The sequence below is a fragment of the Sphaeramia orbicularis genome, chromosome 1, assembly GCF_902148855.1.
Source record: "Sphaeramia orbicularis chromosome 1, fSphaOr1.1, whole genome shotgun sequence".
NCBI classification, from domain to species: domain Eukaryota; kingdom Metazoa; phylum Chordata; class Actinopteri; order Kurtiformes; family Apogonidae; genus Sphaeramia; species Sphaeramia orbicularis.
In genome coordinates, this window is record NC_043957.1 from 54,456,738 (window position 1) to 54,478,024 (window position 21,287).

The window sequence follows — 21,287 nt, forward strand, 5'->3', positions numbered from 1 at the left end:
CATGTATGTATTGGCGTAACATAAGCAGGATGGATCAGCACCATACTCCAGATTGCAACCTGTAAAAATAAAACATGTGATATGTAGAATAGAATCTGGTAAGAAAAATTGGGGAATCTAAAAGCATAGAATATTTGTTTTTCAGGTAAATTCAGTTCAAATATAACTTGGCCATTTGTGACATGAAAATATAGCATTAATTGTGATGAAATTGGACATTTTTGAGCTGAAAACATAGTTCATATGAACATCAACATGTTGAACAGAACTGAAATCCTGTACATTTGCATAACTTAAATTTACCAACACAAAGTTCCTTTGGGGATTCACTTATATTGATTTCTTATGCACAAAGACAGAAATAAGACCTCTAAGCAGATTTTAGCCGATATACATTTCTTAGAAACTTATCTCTAATCACAAAATACCTTATACTATCCTAACAACCAAAAAGTCAATTTTGTCCTCCTAACTAAGCCCAAACTGGACGTTAGAGCTGAACAATTTGTTTGAGCATCACCATTGCATCACAAGGAAAATGAACTCAACTTGTTCTCATCTAATTTCCACCTGGGTACCTGACACACACTGCGCGCAGCCATCCACCAATCACAATCTTTCTTAATCAGTTTGCCGTAGCAGACCACGCCCCTGCACATGGAGTGAATCGCTGGTAACAACATTGAAAAATGAGCAATGAACAAGACAGAATCACTGAAAATGAACACTTTTTCTGGGATTGTCCAAGAATTAGGCCTTACTGGATTGAAACAACGAAAATGATTAACACAATAACGGGGTTTGAGGTTAAACATGATTTCTGCACAGTTTATCTTGGAAATCTACCACCCACAGCCAATTCTAGAGACAAATACCTGATTAATATAATGATGGCAGCCTGTAAAAAAGCCATAACAAGAAAATGGCTGAGCGAAGAACCCCCAACAAAGAAGGAATGGATTGGAATTATTAAGGAAATATACAATATGGAAAAACTAACTTTCTCCTTGAACCATAATTTGGACAAATTTACTAATTATTGGCTAAAATGGACATCTATCCCAGAAGATGTGACACCCCAATAGGACAACACCTTATTTTTCTCATGAGAAATTCACATATATCTCAACATTTGTGTGTTTTACTATCAACATGTGTAAATATGCATTCCAGGAAAATGTGCACAAATGTTTATGAAAATGATGGATGTAATTATGTCAGCAGGTTTACGGGACATGATCTGATGCAACATGAGAATATATTTGAATGATCTGACATGGACTGATATAGGACAATACCCAAACTAACTCAACCCTCTAATCAAGATGGGATAACATTGTGACTCATTGACCCACTTCTTTAACGTTGTATTTTAAGTTTTGACACTGCCCTGGCTGTGCTTGTTGACGTTTCTTGTTTTGTGTGTCTTTACTTTTTTTTTTTGTTTTGTTGTCTGTTTGTTAAAAAATGTAAAATCTGTTAAAAAATAAAGTATAAAAAAAAAAAGAAAAATGAGCAACAAACGAGAAAAATCACAGAAATCAAAGACTTAGTGCCAAAAAGAAAAGCAACGTCAGTTATCTGGAATTATTTCAGCTACAAGAAGGATGATACTGAAACACGTGTTCTGTGTCTACAGTGCCTTGAACCTGTTGACACGAGAGGAAACACAACTAATTTGTTTGACCATTTACGTCGGCACCAAACAGCTATTATATCTTCCTGAGTATTTTTTTTATATCGTTATATATATGTCGCAGAGTTACAAAAAAAACGTAGTGTCTGTTTTTTTCCAATATCGTGCAGCCATACTGGACATACATTAGATTCATAGCCAAATTTGCAGACACAGACTGTCCAAACCTTAAAGGTATAATATACAATAATCTGTAACTTCTAATAGTGAAGCCACAGAATACCTGTCACCCTCATCTACAGTGGCCTCTAAAGCCCTTTGTTATGACTAATGTTTACTTTGTCTGTTCTGGGCTTAAAGCAATAAGGAATTCACACTCCGACATAACAGGCACAGGCCATAGTGATGCACCTTCTACATGTTTTATGACAGAGGAAAGAAGTGCAAAAATCCTTCAAGAGCAACTGTAGTGACAACTGTTGAGATGCAACATGGCAGACTTAACCTCAGTCTAAGGCAGGGGTATTCAAATCCAGTCCTCGAGGGCTGGTATCCTGCATGTTTTAGACATTTCCCTCTTCCACCACACCTGGTTCAGTTAATGATCAGCTCATCTTCAGTCTCTGCAGAAAGCTGATAACGATGTAATGGCTTCCAGGTGTGATGGAAGAGGGAAAGATCTAAAACCTGTAGGATAGCGGCCCTCAGGGACCCCTGGAATACCCCTGGTCTAAGGTAAAAAAACAAAACAAAACAAAAACACAGAAATTCTTATTTTCATGTGTCTCTACACCAGTGGTTCACAACCTTTTTTGGCTCATTTTAACATCACAAATTTGTGGCGACCCCAGACATTGAAAACGGAGACTTTTTTTTTTTGTTTGTTTTGCTAAAATGAATTTGTTTTTGATTATGTAATAGTTTGCTATACTATGTTTCAAATAAAGGTTTATTTTAGATTAGTTAATTTAGATTTATTTTAGATTTTAATGTATATTATTATGGATGGAGGCAGAAAAGCCAGGTGTAGATTACTGCACAAAGTTAGAATTTTATTTTCCTTGGTCAGGATATGTACAGTCAGCCCAGCTTGGATCTACAAGGCTGACAATTAATACTGAACAAACAATAACTCAAACTACGGATTATGAAAGAGCTGCAGCATCTGAAACTGACAACAGTGAACATTTGAAAGATAAATAGTACCACGGTGCTTCAGTTTCAGCTTCACAGTTTGTCATATATTTTATGGATTGTCTCTCTCAACTCCAATTTTTTATTAGTACATTTTTTTTTATCAATTACTAGAAATTTCAGGTGACCCCAAGGTTGAAAAACACTGCTCTACACTAATAAAAACGTGTACACCCAGGCCAAAAAAGTTGCCACCTGTGTTAAACTAAACTATATTTCATATCCGTCCATCAGATAATGTCTGCATGTATTATTGTGTTTCATCTCCAACACATTCTTTAACCTTAACTGATGCAGTGAGTAGCTTCTCATTTCTGAAACAACCATGAGTTTGATAAGAGCATTAGGTTTGGACTGTGTTTCAATGGAAAGAGTTCACATGGTCTGATGAGTCCAGACCGACCCTGTTCCAGACTGATGGGTGCATCAGTATAAGTCTGTGGGGTCAGTGTTAGGATCTAGGATTGGTTCAGATGGTCAGGTCTAGGTTCAGCAATGTTATGTGTTCAAAAACCAAAGGAAATAAATGAAGCATTGCATAAACTTACTGAAATGATGCCAAATTAAATGTGTTCTGTAATCAACACTCTAACACAGGAGTGTCAAACTCATTTTAGTTCAGGGGCCACATTCAGCTAAATTTCATCTGAAGTGGGCCGAACCAGTAAAATAATAACATAATAATATATAAATAATGTCAAACCCAAACTTTTCCCTATATTTTACAGTGAAAAAACTAAAATTGAACAATGAAACTGTTTACATCTACAAACTGTCCTTTCAAACAATATGAATAACTTCAACAAACTGAAAGAATAAGTGTAATTTTAACAATATTCTTCCTCAGTTTATCGTTTCCACATGTTCATTATAACGTACAGATCACAGTGGATCTACAAATACACAAAACATTTAGTATCAGGCAGAATATTGTTAAAATTGCACTTATTTTTCTTAAGACATTTCAGGTTTTTCACATTTGTTCAGATTATTCACATTTTTTGTGAAATTATACTTTGTTTTAGAGAAAATACAAGAAAATATTTATATTTACAAATAGAAAAATGTGGAGTTGTAAGTATTTATAGGTTATCATGATAAAAATTTTACTGGTTTGACCTACTGGAGATTGAATTGATCTGCATGTGAAACCTGAACTAAAATGATTGTTAATTTCTTAATATCTATTTTTGCGTTTCATAAATTCATCCCAAGCGCCAGACTGGACCCTTTGGCGGGCCGGATTTGGCCCCCGGGCCGCATGTTTGACACCTGTGCACTAACACCTACAACACTAGAGTGTGGATGTATTTTTGACCAGGCTGTGCAGTTATGGATATTATGTTCCATTTCTACTATTAGATCCTCCTAAATCCCCTTAAATCATGTACACTAGATCTTTTACTGTTGCCACAACATGTGTAAAACCTTAACTTGCCTCTGACCCTTAAAACCACCTTAACCTTGCGATAGAATCATTTACACTGTGATGACCTGTGTTTGGAGCTCAGTCCTCAGAGATTTATTCCCTCCATAACACAGGCAATCTGCACACACAAATATATAGACAGCAGGAGGGATTTACAACAGATGCTGTCAGGAGCCATTCCACCTTAAGATGAAAATGCTGTAAACCAGTGGTGTCAAACTCATTTTAGTTCAGGGGCCATATCCCCTCAATATGATCTGAAGTGGGCCGGACCAATAAAATAATAACACAATAATATATAAATAATGTCAACTCCAAATATTTCAGTGTGTTTTATACTGAATAAAGTAAAATTACCTTATGGAAATGTTTACATCTGTAAACTGTCCTTTCAAAAATGTGAATAACATGAACAACCATGAAAAAACTGAAATATTATTAAGAAAAATAAGGGCAATTTTAACTATATTCTGCCTCTGCTTATCATTTGTAAATGTGCATTACACCTTACAGATCACAATGGATCTGCAAAATACACCAAATATTTTAGTAAATGGGAGAATATTAGTGAAATGGCACTTTACTTCTCTTAAGACATTTCTAGTGTTTCATATTTTTTGTGAAAGGCTAGTTTGTAAATTTGCACAATTTCATGTAATTAAACTTTTTTTTTTTTTTTTTTTTTTACACTAAAACAGAGGAAAAATTTGGAATTGTCATTATTTGTAGGTTTTTATGATTGTATTTTACTGGTCGGACCCACTTAAGACTAAAGTAGGGCTTTATTTGGCCCCTAAAGTAAAAGGACTGATTGTTAACATCTTAGTGTCATTTTTGCATTTCACTAATTCATCCTACGGGCTGGACTGGACCCTTTGGTGGGCCGGATTTGGCCCCCGGACCACATGTTTGACACCTGTGCTGTAAACGCTTTAACAATGAGGCACAGGTGTCAAACATGTGACCCGGGGGCCAAAACCAGCCCGCCAAAAGTTCCAATCCGGCCTGTGGGATGACTTTGCAAAGAGCAGAAGATATTAACAGTCAAGGGTGTCGAACTCTAAAATAATAGCATTATAACCGAGAAATAATGACTCCAAATGTTCTTCTTGGTTTAATGTGAAAAAAATAGTATGACGTTATGCCTATAAAGAATGGCAACTCCATTTTTTTTCTCTCTGATTTATTGCAACAAACATTAAATTCTGATATCCTTTAATAATTAAACATCAATAACCTGAACAAATATGAACAACCAGAAATGTCTAAAGAAAAATACATGTAATTTTAACAATATTCTGCCTGTTTTGTGTCTTGGCAGACCTTATCTGTAATGCACATGCATAAATCATAAGTTCAGGCATAATATTGATCAGATTTTTCTTATTACTTCTTATTTTTCTTCAGAAATTTTAGTTTTTTGTTTTTTTTTAGGTTATTTACATCTTTTTTGTTTGGATAGTTTGTAAAATGTAAATGAATTCATAATTTAATCTTATTTTTTTACATATAAAAAATTTGGAGTTGTCATTATTTATAGGCTATTATGCTATTATTTGACTGGTCCGGCCCACTGGAGGTCAAACTGGGCTGAATGTGGCCCCTGAAAGAAAATGAGTTTGACACCACTGCAGTAAGGTAAGGTCACACACACACACACAAAAGTAACAGGCTGTTACTTTTTATAGCGGACCCAGTAAAAAACACACACACACACACACACACACACACACACACACAGAAGGCTCTCCATTCTCTCTAATAATTACTTTAAACCAGGGATGTCAAACTCATGTTGGTTCAGGGGCCACATACAGCCTAATATGATACAAACTGGGCCGGACCAGTAAAATAATACAAATAATAGGATAAGAATATATAAATAATGTCAACTCCAAAGTTTCCTGTGTTTTTGAGTGAAAAAAGTAAAATTCTGTAATGAAAATGTTTACATCTACAAACTGTACTTGAGCATAACATGAACAAATACGAACAACCTGAAAATCTTACGAAAAATAAGTGCAATGTTAACAATATTACGCCTTAAGTTATCATTTATGCATGTGCATCATAACTTACAGATCAGTGGATCTACAAATACACAAAACAATTTAGTAACAGGCAGAATATTGTTAAAATTCCACATTTCAGACATTTTTGTGAAAAGGCCAGTCTGTAAATGTAACCATTTCTGTGTAATTTAACTTTTTTTTTTTTTTTTTTTACACTGAAACAAAGAGGAATATTTGCAGTTTTCATTATTTATAGGTTAATATGATTGTATTTTACTGCTCTGATCCACTTTAGATTGAACTGACCTAAAATGATTTTAACACCATTGATTGTTAATCGGCTAAAATTTGCTTAGAGGTCTTATTTCTGTCTTTGTGCATAAGAAATCAATATAAGTGAATCCCCAAATGAACTTTGTGTTGGTAAATGCAAGTTCTGCAAATGTACAGGATTTCAGTTCTGTTACAACATGTTGATGGTCATATGAACTATGTTTTCAGCTCAAAAATGTCCAATGTCATCACAATTAATGCTATATTTTCATGTCGCAAATGGCCGTTATATTTGAACTGAATTTACCTGAAAAACAAATATTCTATTCTCTTAGATTCCCCAATTTTTCTTACAAGATTCTATCCTACATATCACATGTTTTATTTTTACAGGTTGCAATCTGGAGTATGGTGCTGATCCATCCTGCTTATGTTACGCCAATACATACATGAAGAATGTCACATGTCACTTTTTAAATTAACAGTTATCTAGTGATAAGCATTTTTATAAAGAAATAACAATTCTATATTGTTATTTACTCTTTAGTATGATGATAAACTATACAATAAATAATTCTGATCCTAGTTTTTCCACAGGGATCATTTGTGGAAACGGTGACATGGCTGCCGAGCATCAGTATGATGGGATCTGGAACAACCATGTCACATCCGTCCACTGACACATTTTGTGTTTTTGTGTCAGCTGTTATTGTTTTAGATCCACAATATTTATGAATTAGAGGATAATTAGCAATAATAGTAAGTATATAAGTTTATTACTGATAACGTACTGGTACTGACCAGATCATCATGGGTAATGTCACGTCCGTCCACCAGCAAAAGTTTTCACATACACGTGCTATTCAAAATCCAGTATTTCTGAAAATAGAGCTTCCACTGTCAAATAATATCAGTAGTCTGTGCACAAATGGATTAGCATTATTTCAACACAGTTCTATGCATTTCTTACAACTTTTTTTTTTTTTTTTTGGACAAAAATGGCCACTCATTTGACCCCCTAAGTAAATTTTAGCTTCGGTGTAATTCTTGCATTTTACAAATTCATCCCAGGGGCCAGATTGGACCCTCTGGCGGGCCGGTTTTGGCCCCTGGGGCGCATGTTTGACACCTGTGCTTTAAACTGTTCATTTATGATCTCATGGCCTGGTGGACTGTGGATGTGGTGGACTGTGGATCTGGTACACCACAGGTGTCAAACATGCGGCCCGGGGGCCAAATCCGGCCCACAAAAGGGTCCAATCCGGCCCTTGGAATGAATTTGTGAAATGCAAAAATTACACTAAAATATTAAGAAATTTTTCAGTTCAGGTTCCACACTCAGACCAATTCAATCTCAAGTGGGCAGGACCAGTCAAATACTACCATAATAATCTATAAATACTCACAACTCCAAATTTTTCTCTTTGTAACTGTAAATATTCCACTTTTTGTAGAATCTGGTTTGCTAAAATTTCTTGACATTGTATATTTAAAAACAATGGAATTTATGTTTCACGTTAAAAGTAAAAACCTTCCTTTTTGTATTCAGAAAATCTTTAAGTTAAGAGAAGGACATTATAATTTAAGAGGGATGTTTGTGTTTGAAAAATGTAAAGTAAGAACAAACGTTAAATATCACAGTGCTTCAGTTATTGGTGTCAAGCTATGGAACGAATTGAAGGATGAAGCGAAATTGTGTAGCTCACTGTTGAGTTTCAAAAAGAATTTAATTGGTCAAATTATGAAGGGCTATGAGAGTAATATGTTTACAAAATAACTTATTACACTGAATGTAGTATAATTTAAGTTTAAGTATTTATCTGTTGCAACTTAAGGTGTGGACTTGGACTAAGGATGTGAATAGGAGAAGCAGAAATAAGCCTCCGGCTTCAGCTTCTTCCTTTTTCAGTTACAAAATGTGTTAATTTTATGCTTGTTTGTTTCTTTTTTAATATGTAGGTGTTTTGTTTTGTTGTCTTTTTTATATGTGTGTGTTTTGTATCTTGTATTTAACTGAAATAAACATTCATTCATTCATTCATTCATTCATTCATTCATTCATATTTTCATGTATTTACACTAAAACCAAGTATAATTTCACAAAAAATGTGAGTAACCTGAACAAATATGAACAACCTGAAATGTTTTAAGAGAAGTAAGTACAATGTTAACAATATTCTGACTGATATTAAATGTTTTGTGTGTTTGTAGATCTACTGTAATCTGTAAGTTAAAATGAACATGTGGAAATGGTAAACTGAGACAGAATATTGTTAAAATTACACTTATTTTTTCACTTTGTTCATGATATTCACATTGTTTGAAAGGATAGTTTGCAGATGTAAACATTTTCACTGTTAAATTTTAGTTTTTTCACTCTACAACACACAGAAAATTTTGGACTTGACATTATTAATATATTATTATGTTATTAATTTAATGGTTCGGCCCACTTCAGATGAAATTTAGCTGAATGTGGCCCCTGAACTAAAATGAGTTTGACACCCCTGTGGTAGACTGTGGATGTGGTGGACTGTGGATCTGGTGGACTGTGGATCTGGTGGACTGTGGATCTAGTGGACTGTGGATGTGGTGGACTGTGGATCTGGTGGACTGTGGATCTAGTGGACTGTGGATGTGGTGGACTGTGGATCTAGTGGACTGTGGATCTGGTGGACTGTGGATCTAGTGGACTGTGGATGTGGTGGACTGTGGATCTAGTGGACTGTGGATGTGGTGGACTGTGGATCTAGTGGACTGTGGATCTGGTGGACTGTGGATCTGGTGGACTGTGGATCTAGTGGACTGTGGATCTAGTGGACTGTGGATGTGGTGGACTGTGGACCTCCTCCACGGTCGTGCGTCCCCAGGAGGGCGCTGCGCTCTGGTTCTTTAATAAATCATGCCGGTGCTCCCTCTGCTCACCTGACCCCATCATTTGTCCCGCTGCCTCGTGATGACGATTAAATGTCCCATCAAATGTGAATCACACAGTGAACACATCAGTGTATAAAACAGGCTGATTTGTGTGTGTTTGTGTGTGTGTAGGACCGTGCGCACTGGTTCATTACATTCATGAGGCTGTTGTAATAATAATGCATTTAAATCCTCACATGTTTAAAAACACATTCTCTTATGATGCGTTCTTTTACGCGTCGGTGTTTTCCAGTAGACTCCAAAAACATCAACAGTTTACACATAAATGTTTTCCTTACCTTGCATAGTAGCTTTCCCGAGAACCAGGGAGAGCAACAACACCGCAATCGCAAACTTCATGCTTTCCTCAAACCGTCACCAACACCGAACCGGGTTTTATCCACAACACGGATCACACCATGTTACAGTGAAGCCAGTCCTGCAGGACGCATCCTCCTCAGTGCCAAGTACAGGACCCGTGGAGTGGAACCGGTACCGTGCAGTCCACTTTGAATAATGAAGGACAGTCGGTTGTTGTGGGTTTGTAGAACACGGTCCGCCTTCGCACTGAGCAGCAGCAGCAGCTTGGGTGATTTTTTTTTTTTTTTTTTTTTTTTCCTCTTCTTCTGTCGCTTTCCCCCGCAGCCTCCTCGGTTGGTGTGTGTGTGTGTGTTTGTGTGTGTGCGTCCCGGTGCAGAGACGGATGGAGGAGGGCTGACCCGTCAGAGGATGGAGGTTCTACAGGCTGCTCCAATCCAGACGGAGAAATAATAGATAAAGTCATTAATAAATGAACCGACTTAATACTTGATATCCATCCTAACTGTCACCTCACCAGAGTTCATATATATACTTATATATTTAGATTGTATTTTTATTGCTTCAGAGCCATATTTAATCTTTTTATGCTTTTCACATTAGTTAACCCTTTCATGCACGAATTATGAGAACCTTAGTCAATTTTTTTTTTTTTTTCTTGAGTGATTTTATTCCTCTTTAGGCATGGAAAAAAACAAAACAAAAAACAATGCAATTGATTTTTTTTTGTTTTTTTTTTAAATTTATGTGGGTGAACTATAAAAAAGCCAGCTCCCACAGACTGACAGTGGCATACAATGATGCTCTAAGACGCAGGTGTCAAACATGTGGCCCGGGGGCCAAATCTGGCCCACCAAAGGTTCCAGTCCGGCCCCTGGGATGAATTTCTGAAATGTAAAAATTACATTGACTATATCAGCAATCAAGGATGTTAGAATCATTTTAGGTAAATTCAATCTCAACTGGGTCAGACCAGTAAAATACTATCATAGTAAGCTATAAATAATGAAAACTACAATTTTTTTCTCTTTGTTGTAGTGTAAAAAAAAAGTAAAATTACACAAAAATGTTTATATTTACAGATGAACCTTTTACAAAAAATGTAAATAACCTGAAATTTCTTAAGAGAAGTATGTGGAATTGTACCAATATTCTGCCTGTTACTAAATGTTTTGTTTATTTGTAGATCCACTCTTCAAGTTGTGATGCACATGTATAAATGACAAACTAAGGCGTAATATTATTCAAATTGCACTTATTTTTCTTCAGAATTTTCAGGTTGTTCATATTTGTTCATGTTATCTTCAAGTACGGTTCACAGATGTAAACATTTTCAATACGGATTTTTACTTTTTTCACTCAAAAACTGAGAAAAAAACTTTGAAGTTGACATTATTCATACGTTCTTATCCTATTATTTATATTATTTTACTGGTTCAGCCCACTTTAGATCATATTAGGCTGAATTTGGCCCCTGAACCAAAATGAGTTTGACACCCCTGCTCTAAGACTTTTATTGAAAAAGCCCAGATGGACCAGTGCCAGTGAATTGTTTATGTCTAATCATGTAAATTCACTGCATGCTGTGCTGAGAAATCTGATGTTTAAATGTATGTGTCGCCTGAATCACATGTAAAATACTCTAATTTTATTGCTGACAAATCTTGCATATAGTGCTGTACGTTACACTGTACGTTCTGGAAACATTGGTATGACTGCCTCTTGAAAGTGTAGAGGGTTTTTTTTTTTAAATGTTTTTTATTGTGTTTGTATTTATCTGTTTGCTTTTTAATGTGGACCATGAGTCTGTAATAAAGCCTATCTATCTATGAATCTATTTTTCATGGAGTTACAAAAATGTCCACTCAGCTGGACACCATGTGTTTGATTTTTGAAGCAAAGAAACATGTATTTAAAACCCATCATCAGAAAGTGATGTAATGTGTGAAAACTATGAAATAGAAACATTTTTAATACAGCTAATGCTCATATTTTAACATACTCTAATACTAATTATTACTCACTTCACGAAGATATGAAAAAAAAAAATAAATTGATTTACACTAAACCATGTTACTGCAGATCAGGTTTATCAGCAACAGCAAATTTACAGTAATGGTATGAATTGCAGTGTTTGGGATGATACATAAGCATCCACTGTGTTGGCTGATATGGAACTAAAACAATAAAAAAAGCATGAATATACAAGAGAACAGCTGTAGAATAACTGTCCGCTGTAGTGATCACTATGCATAAAAGGGTTAATTAGCATTTGTAATATTGCAAATATGGTTAGAATTATTATTAGACTCATGACATTCACGTCAGAGCACTCAAAAGATCATAAAATAAACAAGAGGCTTAGTCATATCTAAAATAAAACTTAGAGCAACTCAAAACTTCCATTTCACTTAAGAGAACTGTCATTAAAAGTAGTGTTTCACTGCCCTCTGTAGTTAAAAATGCCTCATCTGTTGCACCTCTGATGATTTTCTGGAGTTCACTTTTACATAACTGCAGTTAAGACCAAAATATGAACCACTTGAGGTCAGCAGCAACACAGATTTTAGCAGATGCTGTCACATCACTGGTACATTATCTGCATGTTGGGTGGTTTGAAATTTGTAAATCGCACAAATAAAATACACTAAAGAAGGTTTTTTTTTTAGTGCTTCGGGTCTGTCCAATTTATTGCTATTATGAACTGACACTGCTGAGCTAATACAGTCATGGAAAAAAATATTAGACCATCAAAAGTCATCAAAAACAATGGTTATGCAATCAAGTATTAACTCCTCTGTGTATTGTGACCAAAATAAACAGAAAAGAAAACATGGAATCCCTAAAAGCACTGTTTTTGTCAGGACAATGCCATATATTGATGAAAGAACTGAAGTGATTTTGGTTATTATCAAGAAAACATGGAAAATGGATAGATATCAGCTCTGAAATTAAACTACTATGAGCTATTTTTGTTGTTATCATTATATTTGTCCAAATAAATGTACCTTTAGTTGTACCAGGCATTAAAATGAACAAGAAATTGAAGAAAACAAGGGGCGGTCTAATAGTTTTTTTCTGCGACTGTACAAAAAATGATTGGTCTGATGTTCACCTCAAGACTGACATCCATCATGATTATCACTTCAACAGGCTTCAGCTCAATTTTAACCCTTTATCAGGCAAGTGACTATTTTTGGTAATTTCTGCACATTTTACAAGACAGTAGCCCCTTTTACACAGCACTTCTGTCCTGGGAATATTTCACTTTTATTCCAGAATGATGCCTGTGTAGATGAAATGGTGGATCATTTGGTCCCAGCTCTGTAACACCTCTGGAGGTAGTAACAGAGCCGTGATAAAGATGGAATCATGATTCCAGAACGCTAAGTAAAAGGAACACCTCTTGTTCTGCAACCTAGGTGTTGTTTTGATGACGTATTGTGTGTGCGAGCCCCATGATGGGGGGTGGGGGGATTTAAAAATGAGCGCAGGCCATGTACAGTTAACAAAATATCAATGCGATTGGAAAGATGTTGAACTGAGGAGACACCGAGATCAATCTATGCTAACATTTAGGAGGACTCTATCCACGCTAACATTTGGGAGGACTCTATCCACGCTAACATTTGGGAGGACTCTAACCAATGCTAACATTTGGGAGGACTCTATCCATGCTAACATTTTGGAGGACTCTATCCACGCTAACATTTAGGAGGACTCTATCCACGCTAACTTTGGGAGGACTCTAACCAATGCTAACATTTGGGAGGACTCTATCCATGCTAACATTTTGGAGGACTCTATCCATGCTAACATTTGGGAGGACTCTATCCATGTTAACATTTAGGAGGACTCCATCCATGCTAACATTTGGAGGACTCTATCCACGCTAACATTTAGGAGGACTCTATCCATGTTAACATTTAGGAGGACTCCATCCATGCTAACATTTGGAAGGATTCTATCCATGCTAACATTTTGGAGGACTCTATCCACGCTAACATTTAGGAGGACTCTATCCACGCTAACATTTGGGAGGACTCTATCCTTGCTAACATTTGGGAGGACTCTATCCATGCTAACATTTAGGAGGACTCTATCCATGCTAACATTTGGGAGGACTCTATCCATGCTAACATTTGGAAGGATTCTATCCATGCGAACATTTGGGAGGACTCTATCCATGCTAACATTTTGGAGGACTCTATCCGTGCTAACATTTAGGAGGACTCTATCCATGCTAACATTTGGGAGGACTCTATCCATGCTAACATTTGGAAGGATTCTATCCATGCGAACATTTGGGAGGACTCTATCCATGCTAACATTTTGGAGGACTCTATCCGTGCTATAACATTTGGAAGGACTCTATCCATGCTAACATTTGGGAGGACTCTATCCGTGCTATAACATTTGGAAGGACTCTATCCATGCTAACATTTGGGAGGACTCTATCCATGCTAACACTTGGAAGGATTCTATTCACGTGAACATTTGGGAGGACTCTATCCGTGCTATAACATTTGGAAGGACTCTATCCACGCTAACATTTGGGAGGACTCTATCCGTGCTATAACATTTGGAAGGACTCTATCCATGCTAACATTTGGGAGGACTCTATCCATGCTAACACTTGGAAGGATTCTATTCACGTGAACATTTGGGAGGACTCTATCCGTGCTATAACATTTGGAAGGACTCTATCCATGCTAACATTTGGGAGGACTCTATCCTTGCTAACATTTGGGAGGACTCTATCCATGCTAACATTCTGGAAAACTCTATCCATGCTAACATTTGGGAGGACTCTATCCTTGCTAACATTTGGGAGGACTCTATCCATGCTAACATTCTGGAAAACTCTATCCATGCTAACATTTGGGAGGACTCTATCCTTGCTAACATTTGGGAGGACTCTATCCATGCTAACATTCTGGAAAACTCTATCCATGCTAACATTTGGGAGGACTCTATCCATGCTAATATTTGGAAGGATTCTATCCACGCGAACATTTGGGAGGACTCTATCCATGCTAGCATTTAGGAGGACTCTATCCATGCTAACATTTGGGAAGACTCTATCCATGCTAACATTTGGGAGTACTCTATCCATGTTAACATTTGGGAGTACTCTATCCATGTTAACATTTGGGAGGACTCTATCCATGCTAATATTTGGAAGGATTCTATTCATGCGAACATTTGGGAGGACTCTATCTATGCTAACATTTAAGACAGGGGTCTGAAACTCAGATCCTCGAGGGCCGGTATCCTGCTTGTTTTGGATGTATCCCTCTTCCAACACACCTGATTCAAATGATAAGCCTATTATCAAGCTCTGCAGAAGCCTGATAACAACCGTCAGGTGTGCTGGAGGAGGGAAACAACTAAAACATGCAGGATACCGGCCCTCGAGGATCTGAGTTTGAGACCCCTGATTTAGGAGGACTCTATCTGTGCTAACATTTAGGAGGACTCTATCCATGCTAATATTTGGGAAGACTCTATCCATGCTAATATTTGGGAAGACTCTATCCATGCTAACATTTGGGAGGACTCTATCCATGCTAACATTTGGGAAGACTCTATCCATGCTAACATTTGGGAGGACTCTATCCATGCTAACATTTGTGGAACAGAGAAAGATGGGCTGACTACGGAGTGGTTAGCAACACTGCTACGCTTGGGGTATTTCCAACGCGCAAGTTAGGTTACACTATACGCTGCGCTGCGTCACCACCCCTTTGATTCCAGAACACAGGTCCACTGTGTAAAAGTCCAGCCTGTCTCATTTCTGTTACTCCTTTGTCTTGGCTGTGGAAATCAGTCTATGGTGGAAAAAAGGTGGGATCATCATCTCACCTATTTTCCAGGATCTCTGTGTAAATGTGGCTAGTGACAGCAACAGTTACAGTGAGGCAACAATCTCAGGTCCAATGTGGTCTACAGGGTCTGCAAGGTCCAAATCTGCATAGATTTGCTCATGCTTTGTTAGGTACCATGAAGTAATGGTACTAATGTAAGTAATGACGTTCAAAGGCATAATGTGGATGTTGACAGATGTCTTATGTTGACATAATGTTCTGAAAGTGATGTTCTAATGTTTTAACATACATATTTCTTTCAACTTACATGTGTTTTTTGTTGTATATATATGTGTATATATACAGTACAGGCCAAAAGTTTGGACACACCTTCTCATTCTTTGCGTTTTCTTTATTTTCATGACTATTTACATTGTAGATTCTCACTGAAGGCATCAAAACTATGAATGAACACATGTGGAATTATGTACTTAACAAAAAAGTGTGAAACAACTGAAAACATATCGTATATTCTAGTTTCTTCAAAGTAGCCACCCTTAGCTCTGATGACTGTTTTGCACACTCTTGCCATTCTCTTGATGAGCTTCAAGAGGTAGTCACCTGAAATGGTTTCCTAACAGTCTTGAAGAAGTTCCCAGAGATGCTTAGCACTTGTTGGCCCTTTTGCCTTCACTCTGCGGTCCAGCTCACCCCAAACCATCTCGATTGGGTTCAGGTCCGGTTACTGTGGAGGCCAGGTCATCTGGCGCAGCACTCCATCACTCTCCTTCTTGGTCAAATATCCCTCACACAGCCTGGAGGTGTGTTTGGGGTCATTGTCCTGTTGAAACATAAAAGATGGTCCAACTAAACGCAAACCGGATGGAATGGCATGTCACTTCAGGATGCTGTGGTAGCCATGCTGATTCAGGTTGCTTTCAATCTTGAATAAATCCCCAACAGCGTCACCAGCAAAGCACCCCCACACCATCACACCTCCCCCTCCATGCTTCACGGTGGGAACCAGGCATGTAGCATCCATCCGTTCACCTTTTCTGCGTCGCACAAAGACACGGCGGTTGGATCCAAAGATCTCAAATTTGGACTCATCAGACCAAAGCACAGATTTCCACTGGTCTAATGTCCATTCCTTGGGTTTCTTGGCCCAAATAAATCTCTTCTGTTTGTTGCCTCTCCTGAGCAGTGGTTTCCTAGCAGCTATTTGACCATGAAGGCCTGATTCACGCAGTCTCCTCTTAACAGTTGTTGTAGAGATGTGTCTGCTGCTAGAGCTCTGTGTGGTATTCATCTGGTCTCTAATCTGAGCTGCTGTTAATTTGTGATTTCTGAGGCTGGTGACTCAGATGAACTTATCTTCAGCATCAGAGGTGACTCTTGGTCTTCCTTTCCTGGGGCGGTCCTCATGTGAGCCAGTTTCGTTGGAGCGCTTGATGGTTTTTGCGACTGCACTTGGGGACACATTCAAAGTTTTTGAAATTTTCCGGACTGACTGACCTTCATTTCTTAAAGTAATGATGGCCACTCGTTTGTCTTTACTTAGCTGATTGGTTCTCGCCATAATATGCATTCTAACAGTTGTCCAACAGGGCTGTCAGCTGTGCATCAACCTGACTTCTGCACAACACAACTGATGGTCCCAACCCCATCAATAAGGCAAGAAATTCCACTAAGTAACCCTGACAAGGCACAGCTATGAAGTGAAAACCATTTCAGGTGACTACCTCTGGAAGCTCATCAAGAGAATGCCAAGGGTGTGCAAGGCAGTCATCAGAGCTAAGGGTGGCTACTTTGAAGAAACTAGAATATAAGAGATGTTTTCAGTTATTTCACACTTTTTTGTTAAGTACATAATTCCACATGTGTTCATTCATAGTTTTGATGCCTTCAGTGAGAATCTACAATGTAAATAGTCATGAAAATAAAGAAAATGCAAAGAATGAGAAGGTGTGTCCAAACTTTTGGCCTGTACTGTATATATACATATATATATATATATATATATATATATATATATATATATATATATATATATACCTATATACCTATATACCTTTTGTTTTGTTTTTTTTTGCTTTCCCATTTATGAGTGAGGAGCCAAATATGGTAACTTCATTGACCTTGATTTTCTACATGAAAATAAAAAAATGTGAAAAATTTCACAAAAGTGATAAAGTTTTGTTATGTCCTTCAGTAACACACTATAATTGTACTTTTGAATTTCAGAGTATTTCTATGAGTGTCCTACTGTATAAAGACTTAAGAGGAGAAAATAGTGCTGAACTGCAGAGATGACTACTTTGCTATTAGTAACACTCACAGATGTCAAGAGGCACTTTAGTTCATGATAGATGACTTAAGATCACCTTTCAGGAAGCAGTGACCTGTGTTTTTCCTCTCAGAAGCCCATCACACTGTTTTATAGGCAGTGAGGCTGCACATTATCGTAAATCATCAGATCGTGCAATTTGATGCTTCATTCATTCAGCTACACAAGGATGCACACTTCTGCACGTCATGTCATGCGTGCATTACATACCTACACGCAACGCTGTCATCTCTTTACTGTTACAGGAGACGGTGGGTGTGGACTGTGAGCATATTGAGCGCTTCAAACCAACACTGAATCCATGCTAATAATATAAGCACACGTGAAAAATGCACTATGTCACATCACATCCTGAGACCAAATCTAGTTAGTCTGTAATGCATGTGGGCACCAAAGCCTCTGATTAGAGCCTAATTCCAATATCTGTACAACAAATAACCCCACTCAACGAGGGATGATTGAGCCGTTTTCTTTATGTATATTGTAATTCAAAAGCGATCATCTTTCACCGATAAAAGGTAAAGTAGCAAAGATGAGCACTTACTGGAGCACAATCTATCTAATTACCTGCTGTACAAGCTGAGAGGATGAGCTGATCAAACTATTGATCTCACACAGAGTTTCTGTTCACCGTCAGAAAATTGTGAATCGAGTGGTTCAGTGCACGTTTGTAACCAGGCAGCGGGTTTTAGGAGAATATCCCCAGACTTTACGACAAGTCATTCTTTTTATTGTCTATAAATTGTATGAAACGCTGCCGTGTGTGTTAAAGCAATGCAGCAGAGATCCCAGCAGACTGAATGTGAAGAATGGGGATGATTTATGGAGATGCAAAGGGCCGACAGCCAGACCATCTGAGCGCTCCGCGATTCATTTGCTTTGTGTCATTTATTCAGGCAATCAAATGAGCAGTCGGTTTGACTCGTAAACAAATCATGCTGAGCTCGTGGAGGAGATGGACTCTTGCTCGCCATCCTAATTAACTTTGAGCTAACAGCAGCTGGAAGAAGAACTGCAAGGTGAATCATTCTGCACCCACACACACATACACGCAGACATGCAGAAAAGAAAAAAAGACTTGCAGACATAAATGCGTTGGATGTGCTGGTTCATTCATAATCACCATGAAGATGTTCGTACTCTGACATCATCCTCCGCTCACGTGGTTGAAGATGAGCCATTTGGCGGTTTTCTTTGGCTTTGTGTTCCTCATTAAAGACTGTTTTAGCCAGGCACCTGATCACTGCTCTGCTGTTGCCAAGATTCGCTCAGGGGGGAACCAAGTCTATCTGCTGCCTCACACACAAACACACACACAACACACTCATATTAAACCGACACAATCTCGCTGCTTATCTAACACCCAAACAAACTCTGCCACTTCTGTGTCAGTGAACGCAACCTGACAGTGAATGCTTTATAAGGGTCTTGTTACCCGGAGCTAAATGAAGATCAGGATGGTCTTTAAATTGCAGACTACTTCAGTAATTAGTCTTATTCCACTAACAGTGTAAGTTAATTAAGAAAATGAGTTCACTTAAGGGTCATGAGCGCTGAGGGGAAACTGGTGAAAGCATGAGCTGTGATTATACTAAACAAGTGAAAAACCCTATCTTTTTGAGAACATTAACACAATTCCTAATTATTTTTGAGTAAGAGCTAATTCTTTCCTTCTGGCTCTCTCTAGCTCTCATCTCCTTTTTTGTGAAGAAAAAGTATAATGGAGTGTAATGCCACGTTTCCACTACATCAGTGTTTTTCAACCTTGGGGTCGGAACTCCATGTGAGGTCGCTTAGAATTCAAATAGGGTTGCCATAAATTTCTAGTAATTGATAAAAAAACAAAAAACAAAAAAAACAACTTACTGATAAAAAATATATGGTGAGTTGAGAGAGACAATCACAATACATAAGACATGACAAACTCTGAAGCTGAAACTGAAGCAGTCGTCACTTTTCCATTGACCCTCAAATTGCGCAAATATACTGTAACTTGCGCATAAAAATGGACCTAATGGAAAAACGACAATTTCGCCAAAGTCTCATTTTTCGATTAGAAGTTTTGCGCTGGCAAGAGGTGGTTTTTCGGGCATAGCACAAATGGTATATCATGCAAAACTGCAATGGAAAGACCTTTTTTGGCAACTACAGTCTGGTGAATTAAAAAAAACGAGGTGAATCAAAAGAAGAAGAAACATGTCGTGGTATGTGTAGAAACACCAGGAAACCCAATCATTTTTTAATTTAGTATGGGATAGTGGGGTAATACATAATATTAATGAATATATCTGTAAATCAACACCATATTTACATTCGTCTCCATGTCTATGGAATGACTTCTCGTGCATCTTGCGATAATAAATAAACAAATCATCGCATTTGTGGTTTAATTGAAAAACTGACATTACGCACTTCTGTTTTTTCAACATTTAGAAACTATAGGTAAAGTTTTGCACAGATGTCCAATGGAAAAGCGACTACTGTGGTTCGGTTTATCTTTCAAATGTTCATTGTGATCGGTTTCAGATGCAGCAGCTCTTTCTTAATTCATAGTTTGAGTTCTTGTTTGTTCAGTATTAATTGTCAGCCTTGTAAATCCAAGCTGGACTGACTGTACATATCCTGACCAAAGAAAATCAAATTCTCACTTTGCGCAAAAATCTACACCTGACTTTTCTGCCTCCGTCCATAATAATATACATTATATAGACTAAATGTCATCTAAAATTAACGTTTATTTGCAACATTGTATAGCAATCTATTACATGATCAAAACAAATTCATTTTAGCAAAAAAAAGCCTCCACTTTGAATGTCTGGGGTCGCCAGAAATTTGTGACGTTAAAATGGGGTCATGAGACAAAAAAGGTTGAAACCACTGCACTATATGGTACCGGCTCGACTCGGGTGCTGGGTACTATTCCTGGAGACTGTTTCCATTACAGGACACTACCGACTTTAGAGTACCTGGACGTCATAGCGATGCTGCGCGTAACTTCCATGGTTGCTGATAAATTCACTCGTTGCCTGTTGTCCTGTCAAAGTCAAGCTGAATCTTTTCATCAGCCACCAAGGACAGAAACGTCTGAAACTCCTTGACCGACCACAGTGTCGTTTTGCAGGGTGTCATCATGGATTAGCCTACAGGTATAGTCAGGGTGCACTTTGTCTGGGGGGGTGGGAGGGGTCAACACCCCCCTCTGGTTTTTACATCCCTTCTTCTGCTCAATGAATGTCATCCTCGAAATAACAGGCAGGTTGTGACTGAGTTTTCTTCCACCTACTGAATATCCTACATTACTGGCACTAATGTTCACCTGAACTGAACTGTCAGCAGTCTCAGAATTCGCAACTGT

The 21,287-nt window shown here is 37.7% G+C and overlaps 1 protein-coding gene across 2 annotated transcripts in view; it reads right to left on the bottom strand.

Annotated features, from left to right (window-relative positions):
• The window catches only part of chrnb3a (cholinergic receptor nicotinic beta 3 subunit a), a 48,292-nt gene extending 38,155 nt beyond the window's left edge, over window positions 1-10,137 (bottom strand). For both annotated transcript variants that reach the window (XR_003936142.1, XM_030142342.1), the window contains exon 1: window positions 9,760-10,137. Coding sequence is in view for 1 of the 2 variants with exons in the window: in XM_030142342.1 (XP_029998202.1) it covers window positions 9,760-9,820 (61 nt within the window). In the remaining variant the exon portion in view is untranslated. The remainder of the gene's footprint in view (window positions 1-9,759) is intronic.
• Between the last annotated feature and the right edge of the window lie 11,150 nt (window positions 10,138-21,287).